At 38.9% G+C, this 20845-nt stretch overlaps 1 protein-coding gene across 2 annotated transcripts in view; it reads left to right on the top strand.

The window, feature by feature from the left end:
* The window catches only part of ILRUN (inflammation and lipid regulator with UBA-like and NBR1-like domains), a 93813-nt gene that overhangs the window by 20317 nt on the left and 52651 nt on the right, over positions 1–20845 (top strand). For both annotated transcript variants that reach the window (XM_045074729.1, XM_045074728.1), the window contains exon 2: positions 16442–16596. In XM_045074729.1, coding sequence (XP_044930664.1) covers positions 16442–16596 — 155 coding nt within the window. The remainder of the gene's footprint in view (positions 1–16441; positions 16597–20845) is intronic.

Genomic DNA, 20845 nt, shown 5'->3' with positions numbered 1-20845 from the left:
TCTTCTGTTGTATCACATTCGGAGGCATATGCTGTTAGTTTTTGTCCTATTATTATGCTGAATTTGAGTATTTAGTTATGATAGTGTCTACCTCTTTTTTTTCCTTTGTAATTAATAAGTAATCTGAGAGACTGAGAATATCCTTCCCTCCAGCACTGTTTCTCCCAACTGTGTTAGTATCCATAGATGATTCCTGCTCTGAGTTGTTTGGTTACAAAAAGGTAATTTTCTAATTCTTTTGTTCCTTCATTTGTTGGTTGGCAAGTCTTTTGTAAAGATATTGCTGATTTTTAAGTGGAATTTACCAGATTAAAATCATAAAGGATTTTATGCTGAAAGAAGAAAATTTTTGGTTATTTTTTAGTATATCTTAATAGTGTGCCATGAAGTGTATTTGCTTTACCCTCAGCCACAGAAGATCCAGAGAAAAGGTGCTAGAGAGAGAGAGATCCCCTTGACTTTTGTAAAGCTAGAAATATAAAAGTTCCTTCCGTGTTTCCATTATTTTGGTGTGTTTGCTTGCTTTTCTCTCTTTGAGAGACCACTCTTTTTTAGGAAGAATCAGAAAAAGCTACAGAAAATTTTTTTCCCTGTGTTTTTATTAGTTTTTCTTTGTGAACCAAATCAGGTAGGTTTTTCTCTTCTGTTTTTTTGTTTGTTTGTTTGTTTGTTTTTTTGTTAAAGATTTTATTTATTTATTTAACAGAGATCACAAGTAGGCAGAGAAACAGGCAGAGAGAGATGAGGAAGCAGGCTCCCTGCTGAGCAGAGAGCCCGATGCGGGCTCGATCCCAGGACCCTGGGATCATGACCTGGGCTGAAGGCAGAGGCTTTAACCCACTGAGCCACCCAGGCGCCCCTGTTTTGTTTTTTTGATGGTTTTGTGTGTGGTTTTTTTTTTTTTTTTTTTGGTAGTCATCTAACTGGTGGCAAGTATGCAGTGTCATAAGTAATTATTTTATTTTTTTAAAAGATTTTATTTATCTGAGAGAGAGAGGAGATCACAAGCAGAGGGGAGGGGTAGAGGGAGAAGCAGACTCCCCCCATTGAGCAGGGAGCCCAATGCAGGGCTTGGTCCCGGTGTCCTGGGCTCTTGATCCTAGCAGAAGGCAAATGCTTAACCAACTGAGCCACCCAGGTACCCCAATTAGCTATTTTAAAAAATCCTTTTCTTTTGTAATGTATAAGAATCGCCATAGTTGGATGAGCTGTCTAGGCCTGACTACTTCTCGTCTGTAGCTAGTTGCCTAGAGCATGAAAACATTAACAGAATATGTGAGATTGTTTTCAAGTGTCCTATGATTTTATTTATTTATTTATTTTTTTTTTTTGGCTTTTTAAAAAGTTTTGGATGCTTTATTGTCCTAGGACTTTTAAAGGAACTTGTCTTTAAATGTTGTCTTCCTTGTGTGTTCTCAGTGATTGGTTACTGAAAAATGGCAGCAATCTCTTACATATTTATACTGTCATTTTATTATTGTATAAAAGAAAAAGGGGCTTGGTCTTTTTAGGTTTGTGAGTTATCATAAAATCTGCCTTTATTACATTTCTCCAAGTTCCATCTAACTTAATATAATCTACTAGCTGTTGAAATATGTAAGTAAGCTTTTTAAAGGTACCTATCTCATACGTACCAGAGAGTAGCCAAATATAGCCATAGAGATGGGTTGGCTGAAGAAAGAGTAGAGTTGGCATTAATGCTGTGTAGCATTATTTGGTGGTGATGATAACATTGCATTGGCTTTATCATATTACATAGAACTTAGTCAAGGTTTATTTACTTTTTTGTTCTTACAGGAGAAAATAAGATGATAACATAAGGGCTTTAAATTCTCTCTTAGGTATGTGCCGTAGTATGTATTTTTGGAGATGAGGTACTTTTAAAAGATGACTTTTATATTATCTCCAAAGGATGGCATGGTCAGCCTTCTTCTTTAGAGGGGATGAAACTGAAGAGGCTTTGAATCTGGCCCCAGTAGTGTGCCATGGAGAAATCTCAAAGGCAAGAGCATTTTAATCAATGGTGTATATAAAAGGTGTGTGGTATTTCTTTTCAAAGTCCATGCATTTTCCTCTGTATGTGGAAACAGCAGCTAGACTTGGAGAATGGAGACTGGAGTGTTTGTTTACAACTTAGCCTTTAGCCACTTTGTCCTTTTTTTAATTTTTTTTTTTTAAGATTTTATTTATTTATTTGTAAGAGAGAGAGAGTGAGAGCGAGCACAGGCAGACAGAGTGGAAGGCAGAGTCAGAGGGAGAAGCAGGCTCCCTGAGGAGCAAGGAGCCCGATGTGGGACTTGATCCCAGGACGCTGGGATCATGACCTGAGCCGAAGGCAGCTGCTTAACCAACTGAGCCACCAAAGGTGTCCCTGTCCTTTTTTTAAAATAAAAATCCCTCAAAGTTTCTTGTTACTTCTCTGACTAAGCTGCAAGATAGAACACATATGACCACTGCTGGCTTGTGTAAGTTTCCTGTTAGGTAAACATACTCTTGAAAATCATACTTAATTATAGATTTACCTGATCACTTCATAACTGCTACTTAAAATTATGTCCCAAAGAAAGTTTCATGAATAACAATAAACCACAGATGTTTTGTTTATGAAGATAGCTTTGTTTGAATCACATTTTCTGTTTGGCATTCTGGGACATTTTTGATATTGTGCATTTTCATGTCTCCTTTGGGCCGTTGTTCTAGTTAGTGTCTTCAAAAATTTCATTTAGTTATTGTTTACCTTTTCAGGAGCTATTCAATAGACTGTTAAATTGGGGACCAGAAAAATGAGAGTTATTCCTAAATACTCATCTCTAATGAGTAATTGAGTTCTTGAAAGCGGAGTTGTGATGAAGGAAATGACTCAGTACCTTTTTAATTGTGATCTTTCTTTAGTTTGCTTTCATATTCATAGTTTTTTCCTTTTATGATGAATAATTTCAAATACAAGTAAAGGAGAAAGAATAATAAAACAAATAGCCAACCATTCATAGTTTTTTTCTGCTGTAATAAATTACCACAAACTTAGTAGTTTAAAAAAATACCAACTTGGGGAAAAAAATACCAACTTGGGGCACCTGGGTGGCTCAGTGGGTTAAAGCCTCTGCCTTCGGCTAGGGTCATGATCCCAGGGTCCTAGGATCGAGCCCCGCGTCGGGCTCCCTGCTCAGCAGGGAGCCTGCTTCCTCCTCTCTCTCTGCCTGCTTCTCTGCCTACTTGTGGTCTCCATCTCTCAAATAAATAAAAAAAAATCTTTAAAAAAAAAAAAAAGAAAAAAATTTTATTTATGGTTCCTCAGAGGAGGAACTGTGCTCTTGCTGGAGAATCCATTTTGTTGCCTTTTCCCACTTCCAGAGGCCACGTGCATTCCTTGGCTTATGGCCTCGTTATTCCATCTTTAAAGCTAGCATGCTGTGTGAGCCCTCATGTGGTGATCTTCCTGGTTCTTTCTTCCAGTTCCCTCAGACTACTCTTAGAGAAGTGATTACATTGAGTTCCCCTGGATAACCCAGGATAATTTCCCCATTTTCAGGCCAGCTCATTAGCAGCCTTAATTTATGTACCCTAACATTTACATATTATGGAGGAGTCGGGCATTATGGGCATTAGAACACTGATGAAAGTGTTCTAAAACATGGTGATTGGTTTACAGTCAACTTTACTTTAATTTTAACCTTTACTTTTAACTTTTACCTTTACTTTTTTACTTTAACTTTTAACTCTAACTTTACTAAAAAATCATTACATGGTACAGTTGAAATGGGTAAATTTTATGCTATGTAAATTATATTTTAATAAAGTTGTTTTTTAACCTTTAGATGTTCTCTCTCTCTCTCTTTTTTTTTTAAAGATTTTATTTATTTGACGGAAAGAGAGAGCATGCACAAGCAGGGGGAGTGGCAGGGAGAGGGAGAAGCAAGCAGGCTTCCTGTGGAGTAGGGAGACCAATGTGGGGCTCAATCCCAGGACCCTAGGATCTTGACCTGAGCCTAAGGCAGATGCTTAACTGACTAAGCCACCCAGGCACTCCTAGATGTTCTCTTTTGGTTTTAGAAGTCCACATTTCTTAATGAAACAAATTGGTCACATTCCTAATTAATTTTTTTTAACTGTGGTAAAGTACACATAAAATACACCATAGTAATCATTTTTAAGTATACAATTCAGTAGTGTTAAGCATGTCAGAACTTTTTCATCTTGCAAAACTGAAACTCTGTACTCATTAAACAGTAACTCTCCATTTCCCCTTTCCTTTAGCCCCTGTTAGTCATCTTTCTACTTTCTGCTTTTGTGAATCTGACTGCTCTAGGTACCTCATATAAGTGGAATGATACAGTACTTGTTTGTGTGTGTGTGTTGTGTGATGGCTTATTTCACTTGGCATAATGTCTTCAAAGTTCATCCATGTTTTAGAATGTAACATGTTCCTTTTTAAGACTGAATAATATTCCATTGTATGCATATACCATTTTTATTCACCCATTCACCTGTTGATGGACACTTGGGTTGCCTTTGCCTTTTGGCTATTATGAATAATGCTCTGAATATTGATGTGCACATAACTCTTTGAGATTCTGCTTTCAGTTCTTTTGGATATATACCCAAACGTGGGATTACTGGATCTGAGTTAAGTTTTTTTTTTTTAAGATTTTATTTATTTATTTGACAGAGAGAGATCTATCACAAGTAGGCAGAGAGGCAGGGCTCTGGGAGAGGGGGAAGCAGGCTCCCTGCCAAGCAGAGAACCTGATGTAGGGCTCGATCCCAGAACCCTGAGATCATGACGTGAGCTGAAGGCAGAGGCTTAACCCACTGAGCCACCCAAGTGCCCCCTGAGTTAAGTTTTAATTTTATCTTTCCAGTTCCTTTTCTGCCTCTTGTAACTGACTTTGCACCACACATACGGACTATCCCTGGACACACAGTGTAATTTTTTTTTTTTTTAAGATTTTATTTATTTATTTGACAGAGAGAGATCACAAGTAGGCAGAGAGACAGGCAGAGAGAGAGAGAGGAGGAAGCAGGCTCCCTGCTGAGCAGAGAGCCCGATGGGGGACTCGATCCCAGGACCCTGAGATCATGACCTGAGCCGAAGGCAGCGGCTTAACCCACTGAGCCACCCAGGCACCCCCACACAGTGTATTTTTTTTTTTTTTTAAGATTTTATTTATTTATTTGACAGACAGAGATCACAAGTAGGCAGAGAGGCCGGCAGAAAGAGAGAGAGGAGGAAGCAGGCTCTCCGCGGAGTGGACAGCCCGATGTGGGGCCCGATCCCAGGACCCTGGGATCATGACCCGAGCCGAAGGCAGAGGCTTTAACCCACTGAGCCACCCAGGCGCCCCCCACACAGTGTAATTTTGAGTGAATCTGGGCCTATTATGTTACAGGTAACAAACTCAGTTCAAACTAGATAATGCTAAAGATGTGTGTGTTGGAGTAGAGGGAGGTATTTTAAGGATGTTGCTATGTTATACAGAACCCAAAGACCTGCATATGTTTAGGCTTTAGGAAAAACTGGACTTTACAATATCTCAGGTTTCTTTCTTTTCTTTCTTCGTCTTTTTTGTTTGTTTGTTTGTTTGTTTGTTTGTTTTTAACTAGGCTCCACATCCAATGTGGGGCTTGGACTCACATCCTTGAGGTCAGGGATCGCGTGCTGTAACAACTGATCCACTCAGGCACCCCCTCAGGTTTCTTTTATGTATGTTCTATGTACTTGTTTGCCGTGGTCTCTGTCTGGTGAAGAAAATCATGATTGTCAAAAGCTCCCAAATGTGTATTTATAGCCCAGATACTGTGGGGAAAACTCTCAGTTCCAAATTCTGGGGTTCCCCCACCCTCACATTAACTATGGAATGACCTCACCCTGTCCTAAGGAGTCATACGTGGAAGTGAGGGCATTACCTAAACAAATAACTACTACAGATGCTCTCCTCTTCCTCCCCAGTGGGAGATGACCCCTACCCACTCAGGTCCAGCTGTCATACTGTGACTTACTGTCTAAGGTGTCCACCCTGCCAGCTGAGGGTCTTAGGATGGTAGCTCTGCTTTCCCTAATTTGGTCTTGATTGGTCCAGATAAACTATTGCATGGTGCTATAGCCTGTGGGTTAAATGATAGATTTTTGTTGTTGTCATTCCCCTGCCCTCTCTCTTAGAGTTCCAATATATGAAAATGAGAAGAAAACCAGATAAAAAGGAGAAAGGAAAAGTACTGTATTTTGGTTACAAATTCATTCCATTTATTAAGCACCATCTATGTGACAGGCCCTATTCTTATCCTGGGAGATAAAAGCAGAAGCATACAGAGCATATACTGTCTTCTGCAGGTAGAAACAGTGTAATAAAATCAGCAAGTCTCATGGTTCCCTATTACTCATTTCACTGGCAGAGGATTGAAGGCTTTAGCCTGGCTTGCCCCAAAAGGATTCCCCATGTCCAATATTCTTTAGGACCAACCTTGGGAGGAGAAAGGGGCTAGGCACAGGGTGGGAAATAGTTCCTTTTATGAGGCCCATGCTGCTTTAGCTTTCCCCTTCCAGTAAGATGCCACTTTTTGGACCTAGGGTTTGACTAGAACAGTAATTCCAGCTTCCTGCTGAGAGAACTCTTCTAAAACTGCAGTTCACTGCTCATCTTCCATTTCATCCTGTTTGGTTCCCATTGATATCCACCAACTCTAGTAGTATTTAGGCTTTTTAGTCTCTGAGATTGCTGAAGAGAATCGCTGTGACCAGGTTTAATTCTCCTTGGTTTTGCTTATCTTCCTACCTCAGGGTCTGGAAAATTCTGGATTTAGAGCTTTTTCAAATCTTCTGTGGAATGTCACCCCTGGATATTGCCTTCCCCCCAACTGCATTTCTGTCAAATAATGCTTTATAATGAGGGGAGGGGATGGCAGTTTGAGGGAACGCTGTGAGAAGTGTTTTGAAAGGGGCTGTCTACATTGTAGTCATCCAGGGTCTCACAATTTCTTAGTAGCACAAGGAATTTAGTTGCTGAAATTCTGCAAAGTGATTATCTGACTACTAGAGGTTTTGGATCTTTGGCTTTATAGGCAGAAAGGCCTTTGCTTAATCATTATATTGTTGTCTTGTGTGTCACATTTCCTCTCTAGGAGGCTGGATTGGGCTGGATTGTGTTTCACAGATTGAATTGTTTTTGCAGACCCTTACTGAAGTTATCACAGTCTTTTGTGAGCAATTTTTTTTTTTTTTTTCTTGTCCAAAGTTCATAAAGCTCCATGTAGCTTGGGAGTGCATATGGAGTGTAACCAACTGGTTTGCTACACATGAGGACTACTGGGCTTCCCAGCCTGACATGGGTGCGGCCTCATTTCACTTTAACTTTGTTACACATTTTTGGGTTTGTCACTTTTGCAGTACTTCAGTTTTTTATTGGAGGTGGTGAACAGAACCCTGTCAAACTAGCTCAAATAAAAATGAGAATCAGTAATGAGATACTGTGAGGATATCTTAGAACCTAAATTAGAAATTCATTTGGGGGGCACCTGGGTGGCTCAGTGGGTTAAAGCCTCTGCCTTCAGCTCAGGTCATGATCCTAGGGTCCTGGGATCGAGTGCTGCATCTGGCTCTCTGCTCAGCAGGGAGCCTGCTTCCTCCTCTCTCTCTGCCTGCCTCTCTGCCTACTTGTAATCTCTGTCTGTCAAATAAATAAATAAAATCTTTAAAAAAGAAAGAAAGAAAGAAAAAGAAATTCATTTGGGTTTCAGAAACAGCCAGAATCAGGGACTTGAATGTTGTCAGGCCTCTCTCTTCTGGTTGTTCGTGGGTTTGTGGTCTTTTTTCTCTGAAGACTGCATTTCTGTGCCCTTTCCAGTGGGCAAAATATGACTCTTTAGTGCTCCAGGTACTCAGGGAGAGATTGCTTTCTCTCGGCTCTAGTGCAAAGATTCTCAGGGAAGCATTGAGATTGATTCTGCTTTGGGTCAGGTGTTCATTCCTGGACTAATCCTTTGTGGTTTGGAGCAGAGTCATTTACCAACATGTTAGGTTCTTGTCTTATTTTATATCTGTTCTCCTGGGGACATGGAAGGCGGTTCCCAGAGAAAAGAGGAATACAGCCCTCCTTCATCTGTGTGCCTTTGCACATTCTCTCCCTCTAGCTGCTCCTTCACTACTCCTTCAAGTGGTTAACGAGGCCATCAGTTTTGATATTATACCTTTCCCTCAATGAAGCTTTCCCTTGATGCCTTAGTTTGAATTAGGTATTTCCTCCTCTGTACTTTCATAGCCCTTGCTTATTTTTCTCCTCTGACCCTTACCACATTGAGTTGTGATTAATTGTTCCCAAATCTATCTTAATAGACTTAGCTTTTCTTTGTAGTAAAGACTTTGTCTTATTTATCTTTATGTTTTCAGTACCTACAGTCATGAATGAGTTAAAACTTAAATAAAATAAATGGGTAAATACTGCATACTTACTGATAGGCAGAGAGGGAAAAACTTTGTGCTTATCTTGTAATTTGATCCTTAGATAAATGTTGTTGCTTTCTTTAGTCCTAGAAACTAGTGGGAATAGGAAGTATTTAGGGTGATCTTGAGGATAAGGATTACCATACTCAACTCAAGGTGGGGTGCTATGCATGTCTCCACTTGTTCTTCCATTTGATTTCCCAAATCTGAGCATCACATTGATTGCAGTTGCCATGTGTCACCAAGGGCGAGGGTCTTACTTAGGGCAGGATCCCACCCATACCCAAGAGTTTGCCCAACTGTTTTTTTCTTCTAAAAATCTTTGATCTTCCTCAACGTGTGGTGCTGGGACAATTGGATAACCACAGGCAAAAGAATGAAGTTAGACTACTACCTTACTCCTTATGCAAAAATTAACTAAAATGGATCAGTGGCGAACAATAAAAGCTGAAACAATCAAACTACTAGAAGAAACAAAGGGATAAATTTGCATGACCTTGGATTTGACAGTTGTTTCTTATATTTGACATCAAAAGCATGAGTAATGAAAGAAAAACTAGATATATTGGATTTCATAAAAATTAAAGCTTTTATGTATCAAAGAACATGGTTGTCTTTTTAAAGATTTTATTTGAGAGAGTGCACTTGAGCAGGGGTTAGGGGGAGGAGCAAAGGGAGAAGGACAACCGGACTCCATGCTGAGTATGGAGGCAGACTTGGGACTTGATCTTACCACCCTGAGATCATGACCTAAGCCGAAATCAAGAGTTGGACACTTAACCAGCTGAGCCACCCAGGTGCTCCTCAAAGGACATTATTAAGAAAAAGAAAAACCAGCCTATTTGTAAATCATCTATATTATAAGGGTAAGCTGTCCAGAATATATAAAGAACTCTTACAGGTCAACAGCAGGAAGATAAAAGCTTAGTCAAAAAATGAACAAAGGATTTGAGTAGACATTTCTCTGAAGAGGATATGCAGATGGCCAGCAAGTACATGAAAAAATGTTTAAGGTCATTGGTCATTAAGGCAATGCAAATCAGAGCCATCAGATACTACTTCATGCCTAGTAGGATAGTTGTAATTGGGGAAAAAAAAAAAGTGTTGGCAAGGCCATGGAGAAAAAGGAACCCTTGTACATTGTTGGTGGAAATGTAAAATGGTTGTGCTACTACAGAAAATAGTTTGGTGATTCTTCAAAAAGTTAAACATAGAGTTACCATATGACCTAGCAGGTTTACTCAAAGGTTATGTATCCAAAGAAATGAAGCCATATACTTGCACAGATAGTTGTATATGAATGGTTGTAGCAGCATTACTCATAATAATAATAAAAAAAAGGAACAACCCAAATGCCTATCAACAGATGAATGGTTAAACAAAATGTGGTGTGTACATAGCATGAAATATTAGTAAGCCATAAAAAGGAATAGAATACTTATTAACATGCTATAACTTGGGATGAAGCTGGAAAACATTATGCGAAGTGAAAGAAGCCAGACACAGAAGGCCACGTAGTATATGATTCCCTTTATGTAAGTTAACCATAATAGGCAGATTATGTCATAGAGACAGAAGATTAGTTGTTGCCAGGGAATGGTGGGGGGGGGGTGGGATGGGAAAAGGAGGAATGAGTAATGATTACTTAATGGGTATGGGGTGTTCTTAGTGGGTATGAGTGATGAAAAAGTTTTAGAGCTTGAGGGAGGTGGTGGTTGCACAACACCGTGAAAATACTAAATGCCACTTAATTAGATACTTTAGTTAATTGTATGTTATGAAACTCTCACCTCAATTTTTGTAGAAAAAGGAAAAATAGTTTGATCATGACCCATTAGTCAAAGGCACTTAGAAACTAAACTTCTTCAGTGCTGGAGTTGAATTTGCTCAGTACTTAGAATCTGCTTGCTTGCTTTCTAAAGAAACAAACACTAAGCCAGTTTTATTATCTCAGATGACAAGAATGCCCAATGTAAGATGACTCTGGGGCTTCCAGATTTAATTTAGTGGTTTATATCATCAAGGACACAACAGTTTTTCCCTCTGATTGCATCCTTAGCTTATCAGGCACATCCTCATTAGGTCCCCTGAGGTTCCTGGTAGGTCTCTTCATGTTCCCAAGGCAGTTGCAGTAATTCTCTTCACTGAATTTTCTTGACTTCCAGGAGGAGGAAAAAGGATACCTTCTCTCTCTCTTTTTTCCATTTGCCTTTTTAGTATAAACTTTTCAAACCTACAGAAAATTTTGAAGAATTGTAGTGTTTACCTTTATTCTTACCATCTAGATTCAACAGTGATGAACATTTTTGTCATAATTTGTTTTCTCTGTATAAATATTTTTTTGAATCATTTGAAAGTTGCAGACATCAAAACCCTTCATCCTTAAATATTTCAGCATGCTTCTACTAATTCTCTTAAATAACCACAACTAAGATAGGAAGAGACTTTACAAAAATTTTTTATTAGTAAAAGATACCTAGCCTATGTTTAATGTCCTCAGTTGCCCCCAGATGTATCTTTTATAACCCTCTTTTGTGTTTTTAAGGAATTGGAATCCAATCAAGGACTTCAAGGACCATGTATTGTGTTGGTGGTTACGTCTCTTTAAATCTAGGAACAGTGCTACCACCTCCTTGTCTTTTCATGGCAGAATGCTTGTTCTTTACTTTCTATTTGGAAAGGGTATAACTGCTGATGGTAGTTAGAAGGACCAGTTTTAAAAACAAAAAATTAATGGATCAGCAAATAGACAGGAAAAGAAGAGAGAAGAAACAATCTTGGACTTACTAGGGGCTCTAAGAAGCAGGTAAATGCTAGTGTGACCTTACTCCTCTTACTGAAATTTTCTATAAGTTTTTCCTCATAGTCTTCACATATTAAATAGTATCATCCATGAGTTAATTTTTAGGTTTGAAAATGCTGAGCCTTCTTCAGCCCAATTCCTATTGCCTACTTGCCATCCTCTTTCTGGTTTCATGAAATTATCAGTTTCTTCATGGTAGTCACAAATACTTATTTTTGACCCCCCTTTTCTTATCTTCTACATTTGATTCCCCTCGAGTTGATGTTGGAAAGCCCTATTAAGAACGTTTTCGACTTTGCTGATCCTTTTTCTAGGCTGGTGTTTCAGTTGTTCAGAGATAATTTCAGTCACATTAGAGATAATTTCAGTCACATTAGAGTGGGCTTGTGGCCTTAACAGAGTATTATTGCCACTCCAGAGGTGAGAAACTTCTTGTGGTTCAGAGTAAGTATTGCTCACAGCCCAGAGATGCTGTTTGTGCTTAACTGGATCAGTTCATTATTCTGATTTCCCATTTTAATTTGTGTCCAGAATTTGGGTAGTTTTCTTTTTCTCATGACTAATTCGGATCTTTTTTAGTTTCTTATTTAGAGAATGGAAAGAGAAGGTTATCTAATCTTACTTTCCTGAGAATCTGCTTAGTCTTCTGACATCCCCTTTTTAATTCTGATTTCCTGATTTTCTTAACTCTTTTCTACCCCCATATTTTTGGGTGATGTTCCTGATTGTATATTCAGCAGATAGAAGACTTTCTTCCTTCATAAGATTGGTAATCTGACCTGTGTATGTATATATAGTGCAAACATAAATGTTCTGTGTTTGTGAATTTTTGTTAGATTAGATGCTTGGCCATTTTCAATAATTCATCTGAGGAGGGTTACAATAATTTGTTTTGTTTTTTTAATATTTTTATTTATTTGACAGAGAGATAGTACAAGTAGGCAGAGTGGCAGGCAGAGGGAGAGGGAGAAGCAGACACCCTGCTGAGCAGAGAGCCCAATGCGGGGCTTGATCCTAGGACCCTGGGATCATGACCTGAATGAAGGCAGCTGCTCAACCAACTGAGCCACCCAGGTGCCCCATAACTCATTTGTTTATAGGATTCATGAGATGATGGGGGGCGCCTGGGTGGCTCATTTGGTTAAGTGTCCAGCTCTTAATTTCAACTCAGGTCATGATCTCTGGTTGTGAGATCGAGCCCTGAGCCAGGCCCCATACTTAGGGAGCAGTCTGCTTGAGATTCTCTCCTCCTCCCTCTGGCCCCTCACCCCCACAGGTGCCTGTTTACTCATGTGCTCTCTTGCTCTGGCTCTCTCTCAAATAAATAAATAAATAATTTTAAAAAGGAATTCATGGTGGTAATTATTATGTTCTTAAGAAAGGTGTTCAGAATATTATTAGATAATTGGAAAGTTCTGGATAAGCTAAAAGATTTATGCCTTTGAATAAATCCTCCTAATTGATGGTCTAGCATGGGACAGTGCATTTGTGGGTTTCTCTATAAAATTAATGTTGGACAATATTGCTTTTGGGTTACAAAATTGCATTTTATTAGGGAGCACATACCAACATCCAAATTCTTCTGCTCCAAATCAGGTTAACCTGATTATCAGTGCATTTGAAACTGTTGTGCACCAAACCCATTTTTCACTGAAGTAGGAAAAGCTGCCTTGGGCTGATAACCTCAGTGGGAGAGACAGTTGGAGATACCCTTTTTGAATGTCTCTGGCTTGCTGAAGTCTGCTGGACTATAAGCAGTGTAAAGGTAGGGGCCTTGCCCATCTTGCTCTCTGTTCTATCCCTAGTCTTGGGTTGAGTGCCTAGCACATGGGTAAGTGCTCATTATTAGTTAAATATTGGTTGAATGCTGACCCTAGGGCATTTACACATGTCTCATCCAGTCTTCACAGCCAATCTTATCATTGCCTAACTTTGTAATATAAAATATAAGCCATCCTTCTGATAAAAAAATTTAGTTTTGTAGATGAGTAAGCAGACATAGATGCATAGCCACTTGTTCAAAGCTGTTCAGCCAGGCATAGGAGCTGCCTCCAAACAAAGCAATTTTAAATTTTACCATTTTAACCATTTTGCAGTGTACAGTTCTGTGGCATTAGGCATATTCATAGCCATCACCATCATCTTGGCCCATGCCTTTTTCCTCAGTTACACTGCTTGCCTTTTTGTTCTTCAGGGTCCTTTTGGTTTAGTCTGAAATCAAATTAAAAACTTCTTTGAGCAAAAACTGGAGGAAACTGGAAGTTTAAACTTTCAGACTGGGCCGAATATGGAGTCCCTGTTCTTCCTTTTCCCATTTCCTCAGCCAGTTCTATTTCACATATAACTTCTTGTTGGCTAATAATAGCTGAGTGTGTTGATTTGAACAGGAATACATGCACTCGTATCTGCTTGTTCTCAAACTGAGTTGGAGCTGTTTGGTCTATTTCTGCCAGTGGTTGGCCCAGTAAGGTGGTGATCTAAGTGGTCCAAGTGCCAAGAAGCTGTGTACCCACATTTTAAGTTGTGTACCTGCCGAATGGGTTAGAGCGCCACTGGGCTTAAGTCCACACTTGGCCTTGTACTTGGGAAATTAATTTGCTTTGTCATCCTCCACTCCTACTTTTGCCAGGAGTCCAGTTCACTACTTTCGGTTTCACTTTGGGCTTTAAAAGTGTTTCTTAATCTTTCTTTGGCTGAATTACCTATACAAAGCAGGTATAAATAAAATAGTTTTGTTGGCTTGGCTGTGGGGTGAATTGGGCTGTGTGAAACAAGATTTGAGGCGGCCGGATCTAAGTAGGATAGGTGAACGTGTTCATCTTTCTACTGCAGTGGTCTTGAGTCCTTCCTGATATCAGGCAGAGCCAAGTGGTGAAATATGACACATGCTGGGGATGAGAATTGGCAATTGTCCTGAATGCGCAAATAGTTTCTTCCCTCCCAAGCATATTTTACAGCCAAGTGAACAGAAAACAATTCAGCAGGCTACTTGCTGGAGTTCCTGCAGCAGAAACTGCTTTATAAAAGGATGGACACATAGCTTTTACAAAAAGTTTTCAGAAGAACAAAATACAAACTAAGCTCACTTTTCTTTTCCTCATTATGTCCCTAATTCCGAAATGTAAGGCTGATTCCAGATACATTCCTAAGGCCTCTCTGTCGGTGGTAGAGGCTGGGCGTCACCAGGTTTGATCAGTCACATTCAGCTACAGAAGGAAGTTGCTAGGAAGACTAAAGTCCAAGCCTTCCTATTGAATGGACAGGCAAACAGGCAGTTTGGCCCCTGGCCCAGCTCTGCTCCGTGTAAATTTTATCTCGTACGCACACAAGAGGCAGGCAGTTGGTGGTGGTGTAATTCCAGTCATTACTAACTAAAATGACAAGCCACCCATTGGGTGAGGCTTGACCTGAGGCAGCTGCTCTATTTATAGCCTTCCTTTCTGGCAGCTGCAAACACCTGGAGGAGCAGGCAGGCCCCCAGCAGAAAAGTATTTGCTGTTAACAGTATGTCTATTGAACAGTTATATACTGTCAGAGCTTATTTCATGCTATGTTTGTGCATAATTAAAAACAACCCACTGAATCCATTGGCTTATGGTTGGGTTATGTTTAGAAAAATGCAATTTGTGTTGTTGTCTGCTGTGGGGACTGGAGATGATGTCACTAGTTTAAGATCTTAAGAGGAGCAGTTAATGTAATTACTAGCAATTTCTTTGATCTCTCTAATGAACAGAGCTTGCTTAAACCCCTTAGTGGCATTTGGTTTCTGGCATGGATGAATGCACTGTCAATCATGTGTTTCAGTTCAATTAGGGACTTTGGTTTGTGTGCTTGGTAGTTCCTTTTGACATAAGGGGGTTTATGAGTAATTAAAAAGAACACCATCATTTATAAAATGGTGCTTTCAGAACAGAAACTACGAACGGCTCATAAACATGTAAATGATACTTAACCTTTTGTGCAACGAGAGAAAACCGTTTTAAGTTCTCACTGAGATCTTATTTTTAACCTGTCAGATTGACACAAATCCAAAACTTTGGAAGAACACTGTTGATGAACAAATGGGGAAATAGACACTCATACTTTCTTGATGGGAGCAGTAAGTGTACAACTTTATGGAGGGAAGTTTAATGTATCTGTTAAAACCACCAATATATACCCTTGGACCCAGCAGTAGTATCACTTAAAGGAATTTATCCTACAGATACACTTGCATGTATGTAAAAACAGTGTTTGCTTAAGCCTGTTTATGGAAGAATTAAAGATTGGAAACAAGCTTAGAAGTAGACATAATGATGTATCTGTACAATGGATACAGCTATAAAAAACAGGATATTCATTATGTACTGACATAGGAATGTTTCCATGGTACTAAAGCAGAGGGCATTGTATAATAAATATGCCACTAATTGTGTAAAAGGGGGAGAAATAAAAATATGTATTATTTATTTTTTTTAAAGATTTTTTCTTTATTTATCTGACAGAGATCACAAGTAGGCAGAGAGGCAGGCAGATAGAGAGGAGGAAGCAGGCTCCCTACAGAGCAGAGAGCCCGATGTGGGGCTCGATCCCAGGACCCTGGGATCATGACCTGAGCCAAAGGCAGAGGCTTAACCCACTGAGCCACCCAGGTGCCCCTAAAAATATGTATTATTTGCTTGTATGCACATAAGGAAGTTCTGGAAGGATATGGAAGAAGGTAGTGTGAGCAGTTATATGTGTTTATGTGTGTGTTTGTGTGTGTAGGAAAGAAGAGAAAGGATGGCTGTTTTTCACCGTATAAAACTTTTTGAACCATCTGCATGTGTTGCCTTTTCAAAAAAAATTAATTAGAATATCTTTTAAAATAGAGTTTTTTTGAATTCCCATCGGGGTTATAGAGGAGCACTCTCTTAATTGACTTCCTCACCCATACTTGCTATCCTTGTGGGCAAGAGGTTTCCTCATCCTTTTACTGATGGTGCTAAGTGTCTTCTTACTTTTTATGTGGGCACTTGAGAGGAAAGTGCTGCTCAAGTTTGTTGGTCTTGGTGTTTTTTCTGTTGATCCTCAGAATCAGTGACTCTAAAAATTTATATACCAGAAGCCTGTGTTCCAATACCAAACTGTGAGAAACAGGCTTTTTCCATTTGTTTTGACAATCAAGGTAATATACCCTGGACAGGACTAAAGTAAAATCTTTTGCCTTTTCTTTTTGTTTGTAGGAACCTACAAGCAGCAATTGGCGCCTATTATGACTTTGAGAGCCCAAACATCAGTGTGCCCTCTATGTCGTTTGTTGAAGATGTCACCATAGGAGAAGGGGAGTCGATACCTCCTGATACTCAGTTTATAAAGACATGGCGGATCCAGAATTCCGGTAAGTGGATAATGGGCAGTTCTTCATTGCCCTATTTTCTTTTTTTAGTAGTTAAAACAAACAAGGAAATGTTTTAGCTTAAGTTATATACTTTTGTAACTGAGTTTTTTCTTATACATGATGTAGTACTTTTTTTTTTTAAGATTTTATTTATTTAAGAGAGAGAGATAGTGGGAGCGGGCGGAGGGGCAGAGGGAGAGCGGGGAGAAGCAGACTCCCCACTGAGCAGGAAGCCTGATGCCAGGCTTGATCCCAGGGCCCTGGGATCATGACCTGAGCGGAAGGCAGACTGAGCCATCCAGGCACCCTGATGTAATACTTTTTTGTACTGGTGTGATGACCAAACGTCAGTGAAATGTCCCCTGCCCTAGATCAGGAAAAAATAATCCAGATCTTTTTTTTTTTTTTTTTTTTTTTTTTTTTTAAATTTAGGTCTTGATGGTCTCTAAACAATTCAATATTCATTTGATACCAGGAACTAGGCCTGTGTGTGGTGGTGGTATTATCTCCACCTGTACAGTTCTACTCCATCATTTTAATTCTGCTCTAATTAATCTTCCAGTTCTTTCCAGCAGGCTAGAGGAGGTACATCCTTGAATAGAACAAGGTGGTTAGAAAGAGCTGCGAGCATCTGCTCTTTTGAAAGCTCTTTTCTTTGTAGGTGCAAGGATGATTCTTTATGAAATTTCATTGAGATATCTCTCTGAAATGTTAATACCAACTTTGAAAAATAGGGTAAGAAATGTGGGATTTGCTCAGAATGGGAAAGATGGAAAGATTGAGAATTTTTTAGAAACATTGTTATAATATACTGCTGACTTTAAGAAAAATTAAAAATAAGTTAGCAGTAGTTCTTTGAAAGAAGGATCTGAATATGTGTCTGGTAACAATTATTACCTTTTGCTTGTTAAATTCTTTTGTAATGACTTTTTAAATTTGAGTGGGTTTAGTGTTGCTTGTCTCATGCAATAATTACTCATGCTGCTGATCAGATCAGAATGCTTTAACCTCCTTGTTACTGAGGACTTAACGAGGAATTCTGAGAGATGGAAACTAGGCAGAAGGCATATTTAGCTAAAAACCTGTGTGTGGGAGGGAACCGTATCTAGCAAGGTGATCTGATGTGAGTTGATGTAATAAACCTGTAAAAGTGACCTTTTATTGACTGTTTACTTTTTAGTTCTTTGTACTTTAATTTTTTTATGATGGGGTAAGATTGACTAAGCTAGCCTTTTATATAGTAATTAATGTACCAGATTGCTATTCTTAGTTTTTCTGACTTAATTAAAAGTAACTCTCCCTTGGATGAAAGTTTAGTGTGTCACTGAGGAAACGCATATAATCTGGATCGATCCAATGTTGTAGATGACTGGAGACATTCGTGGCTTTGTAAGATTTTCATTAGCTTCTTTTCCCTTTTGGTTGTAACAGTGTAGGGCATTGTTTGTTTGAGAGACACTTGGCTATATGGAAAAGTAGCCATGTTTTCTATTTTTCTTAAAGTTCTTTTTTTCAAAGCTTAATTATTTTTTGCCTTATTTCTTTCCTTTTTGGGGGGTTTAATTTCTTACTTTTCCTGATGTGGGCTTTTAAAAATATAAAATAATCCCTCTCTTTCTTAAGATCTTACATATGTATACATGTATGTATGTGCTCAAAAGTGAGCGCACATGGGGAGGGGCAGTAGGAGAGAATCCTAAGCAGACTCTGCACTTAGCAGAGCCCATCTCAGATTGACATGAGACTCGATCCTGTGATCCAAAATCATGACCTGAATTGAAATCAGGAGTCAGGTGCTTAACTGACTGAGTCACCAAGGTGCCCCTAAAACAGTCTCTTAAGTTCAGCTTCTGTTCATCATGTTTTTTCTCAGAATTACTAAAACCTGCTAGTTGCTAATCAAAACTGCTTTTGAAACTTCACATGAATTTAATTTTATTTGGTTAAAAAAATTAAGACTTTGCTTATTTATAGTGAAAACACTTAAAATGGCTGCCTTTCTGTGAATTCTTTATAGTGTTTTTAAATATTGAAAGTTCTTAGAGTACCACTAAAATATTTGAGATACTCTTTTGTCGCAGAAATCATTTTTTATGTTAGAAATCTCAATACATCTACTCACTCTCCAGGCAGTTCTTCATTTAATGGGGGATTGGGAGGGATTGATATAAAATGGTTAAATGTCAAATCAGAACCCCAAAAAGCCTACCTTTCTTTCACGTTGGAGAAAAGCTGTGTTGGTGGGGCTGGCTGCTTTTTCCACTTGGTATTGTGTGGAAAGTCCAGTTTAAAACAGCCTCTGGATCTGCAGTCTTTATTCCTGTGAAAGGCCATTCTTGTGCCTGAACACTTCTTGAAGAGTTGGGCAACAATTGACTGGCGATTTTACCCTTCAGGTTACTTTGAACACATAGTGTTTTTTTTATCCTTTTGAAAGTTGTTCATCCTTTTTCAAATAGTTTTGTATCTATCAGCTACATGCTTACCATTTGATTAAGAAGAACCTGGCCTTGTATAACTAAGCGATAGGTATGTTAGTAAAGAGAAAGAGGGAAAGCATGCACGTGTACTGTTCTTCAGCATCATTCTCATCTGGCCTATAAGTTCTTTCTGGAAGTAGGGTAACTCAGAAATACAACAGGCCTTAGCTATTTCTCCTCTGGCTCTTTTACTCTCATTCATAATCTTCTCTTAAGAGAAAAGTGCTCACTGAAATAGTTTCATAAATAATTTTCATGGTATCTCTCTGCTGTCATGTTTTAGGCATGCCAGGCATTTGAATATACAACAGATGAGATTGGCAGGAACTACATATAGCTGTCCTGGCAGTTTCCCCAAAGAAGCTAATATCACACATTGTTTAAAATTCAACTTTTAAGACCATGGAAAAACAGAAGCCAGACATTTAATGACTTAGATGTGGAATCCCAGGACCCAAGCTTTTGGCACCATATAAATTTTAGAAGCTTGGGAACCTTGAACAGGAAACCTTACAATTAAAATTGAAAGTAAAAATTTGAAACTGCCCCTCCAGTGTGAAAAGGAACAATTTCCCTCATCAATGCTTTAGCTTCTTATTTGTTACAACCACCCTCTGTTGTGCAGCCATCATGAATGTTAAGCTGAGCACGTTATGGCAACACTGGTATTTCTTGGACTTTGGCGAAGTAGTTGGTGATTGTCATGTGAGGCAGTGGCTTCACAGTCAACTTTATTTTTTATGAACATAAAGCATGAGTTGAGAAAACTTGAAAAAGAACAACTGTTTTCTCCATTTACTTTTGGGTCCTTAAAATAGTTAATTTCTGTGCCTTTCTCTTCAGCTGAACTGTAGATGTTGTTATATTCCAGTCACTTTACATCAGGTATGGGAAGAAAATGGTGACAGGATCAATGACGTTCCCGTTTTTGCCTGCAGCTCAATTTGAAATGCAGTCTCCAAACTTCTAGGGATTAAAAAGAATAGGGGATCTTCATTAAGGATTATCTTCCTTATTGCTCTTCGGATGTTCATTGTTATCTCCCAACTGTTGGTGTAATCACTTATCCCTAGTAAGTCAAGGCTTTCTGGAACTGATGGACTTTTATTTCATTTTTGCCATGTTTTCTGTCATCTCAAAATTGCCATGTCAGGTTTTTTTTGTTTTGTTTTTACTTTTTTTTTTTAAATAAAATTATATTCCCATGATAACTGAAGAAATCATAGCCTTGATCATATGTGTTTTTGTGATACTTAACTTGGAAAGTCATAAAACATAGGTTAATCTGTCCCCCCAATCAAGCCAGTTTGTAACTGAGACTTAATTTGAAGCCCTGTTGTATTACATTTCTCAAATTCAGATTTTAGGTATGCTGATGGTCCATATAGCTTAACACTATTTCTCTTCTTCCTCCTTTTTTTTTTTTTAAAGTTTTATTTATTTATTTGACAGATCACAAGTAGGTGGGATGGGGATGGAGGTGGTAGCAGGCTCCCTGCTGAGCAGAGAGCTGAATGCTAGGCTCCATCCCAGCACCCTGAGATCATGACCTGAGCCTAAGGCAGAGGCTCAACCCACTGAGCCACCCAGGTGCTCCTCCCTTCCTCCTATATTAAGAACTGGTATCTTTAACCTTTTTAGAGTTACCTGACTTACTAGACTGTAAGAGCTAAATGTTGTAGTGAGTGTTTGGTAAGTCTCAGAAGGTAAATGATTGGTTCTTCACTTTACAGCAAATTAACACCTTAGAGTTGATGGTGGATAATTCA

This window comes from Mustela putorius, unplaced genomic scaffold, assembly GCF_011764305.1.
Source record: "Mustela putorius furo isolate JIRA1106 unplaced genomic scaffold, ASM1176430v1.1 tig00000135_pilon_pilon_pilon, whole genome shotgun sequence".
NCBI classification, from domain to species: Eukaryota; Metazoa; Chordata; class Mammalia; order Carnivora; family Mustelidae; genus Mustela; species Mustela putorius.
This window is presented reverse-complemented; position numbering and strand designations above follow the sequence as displayed.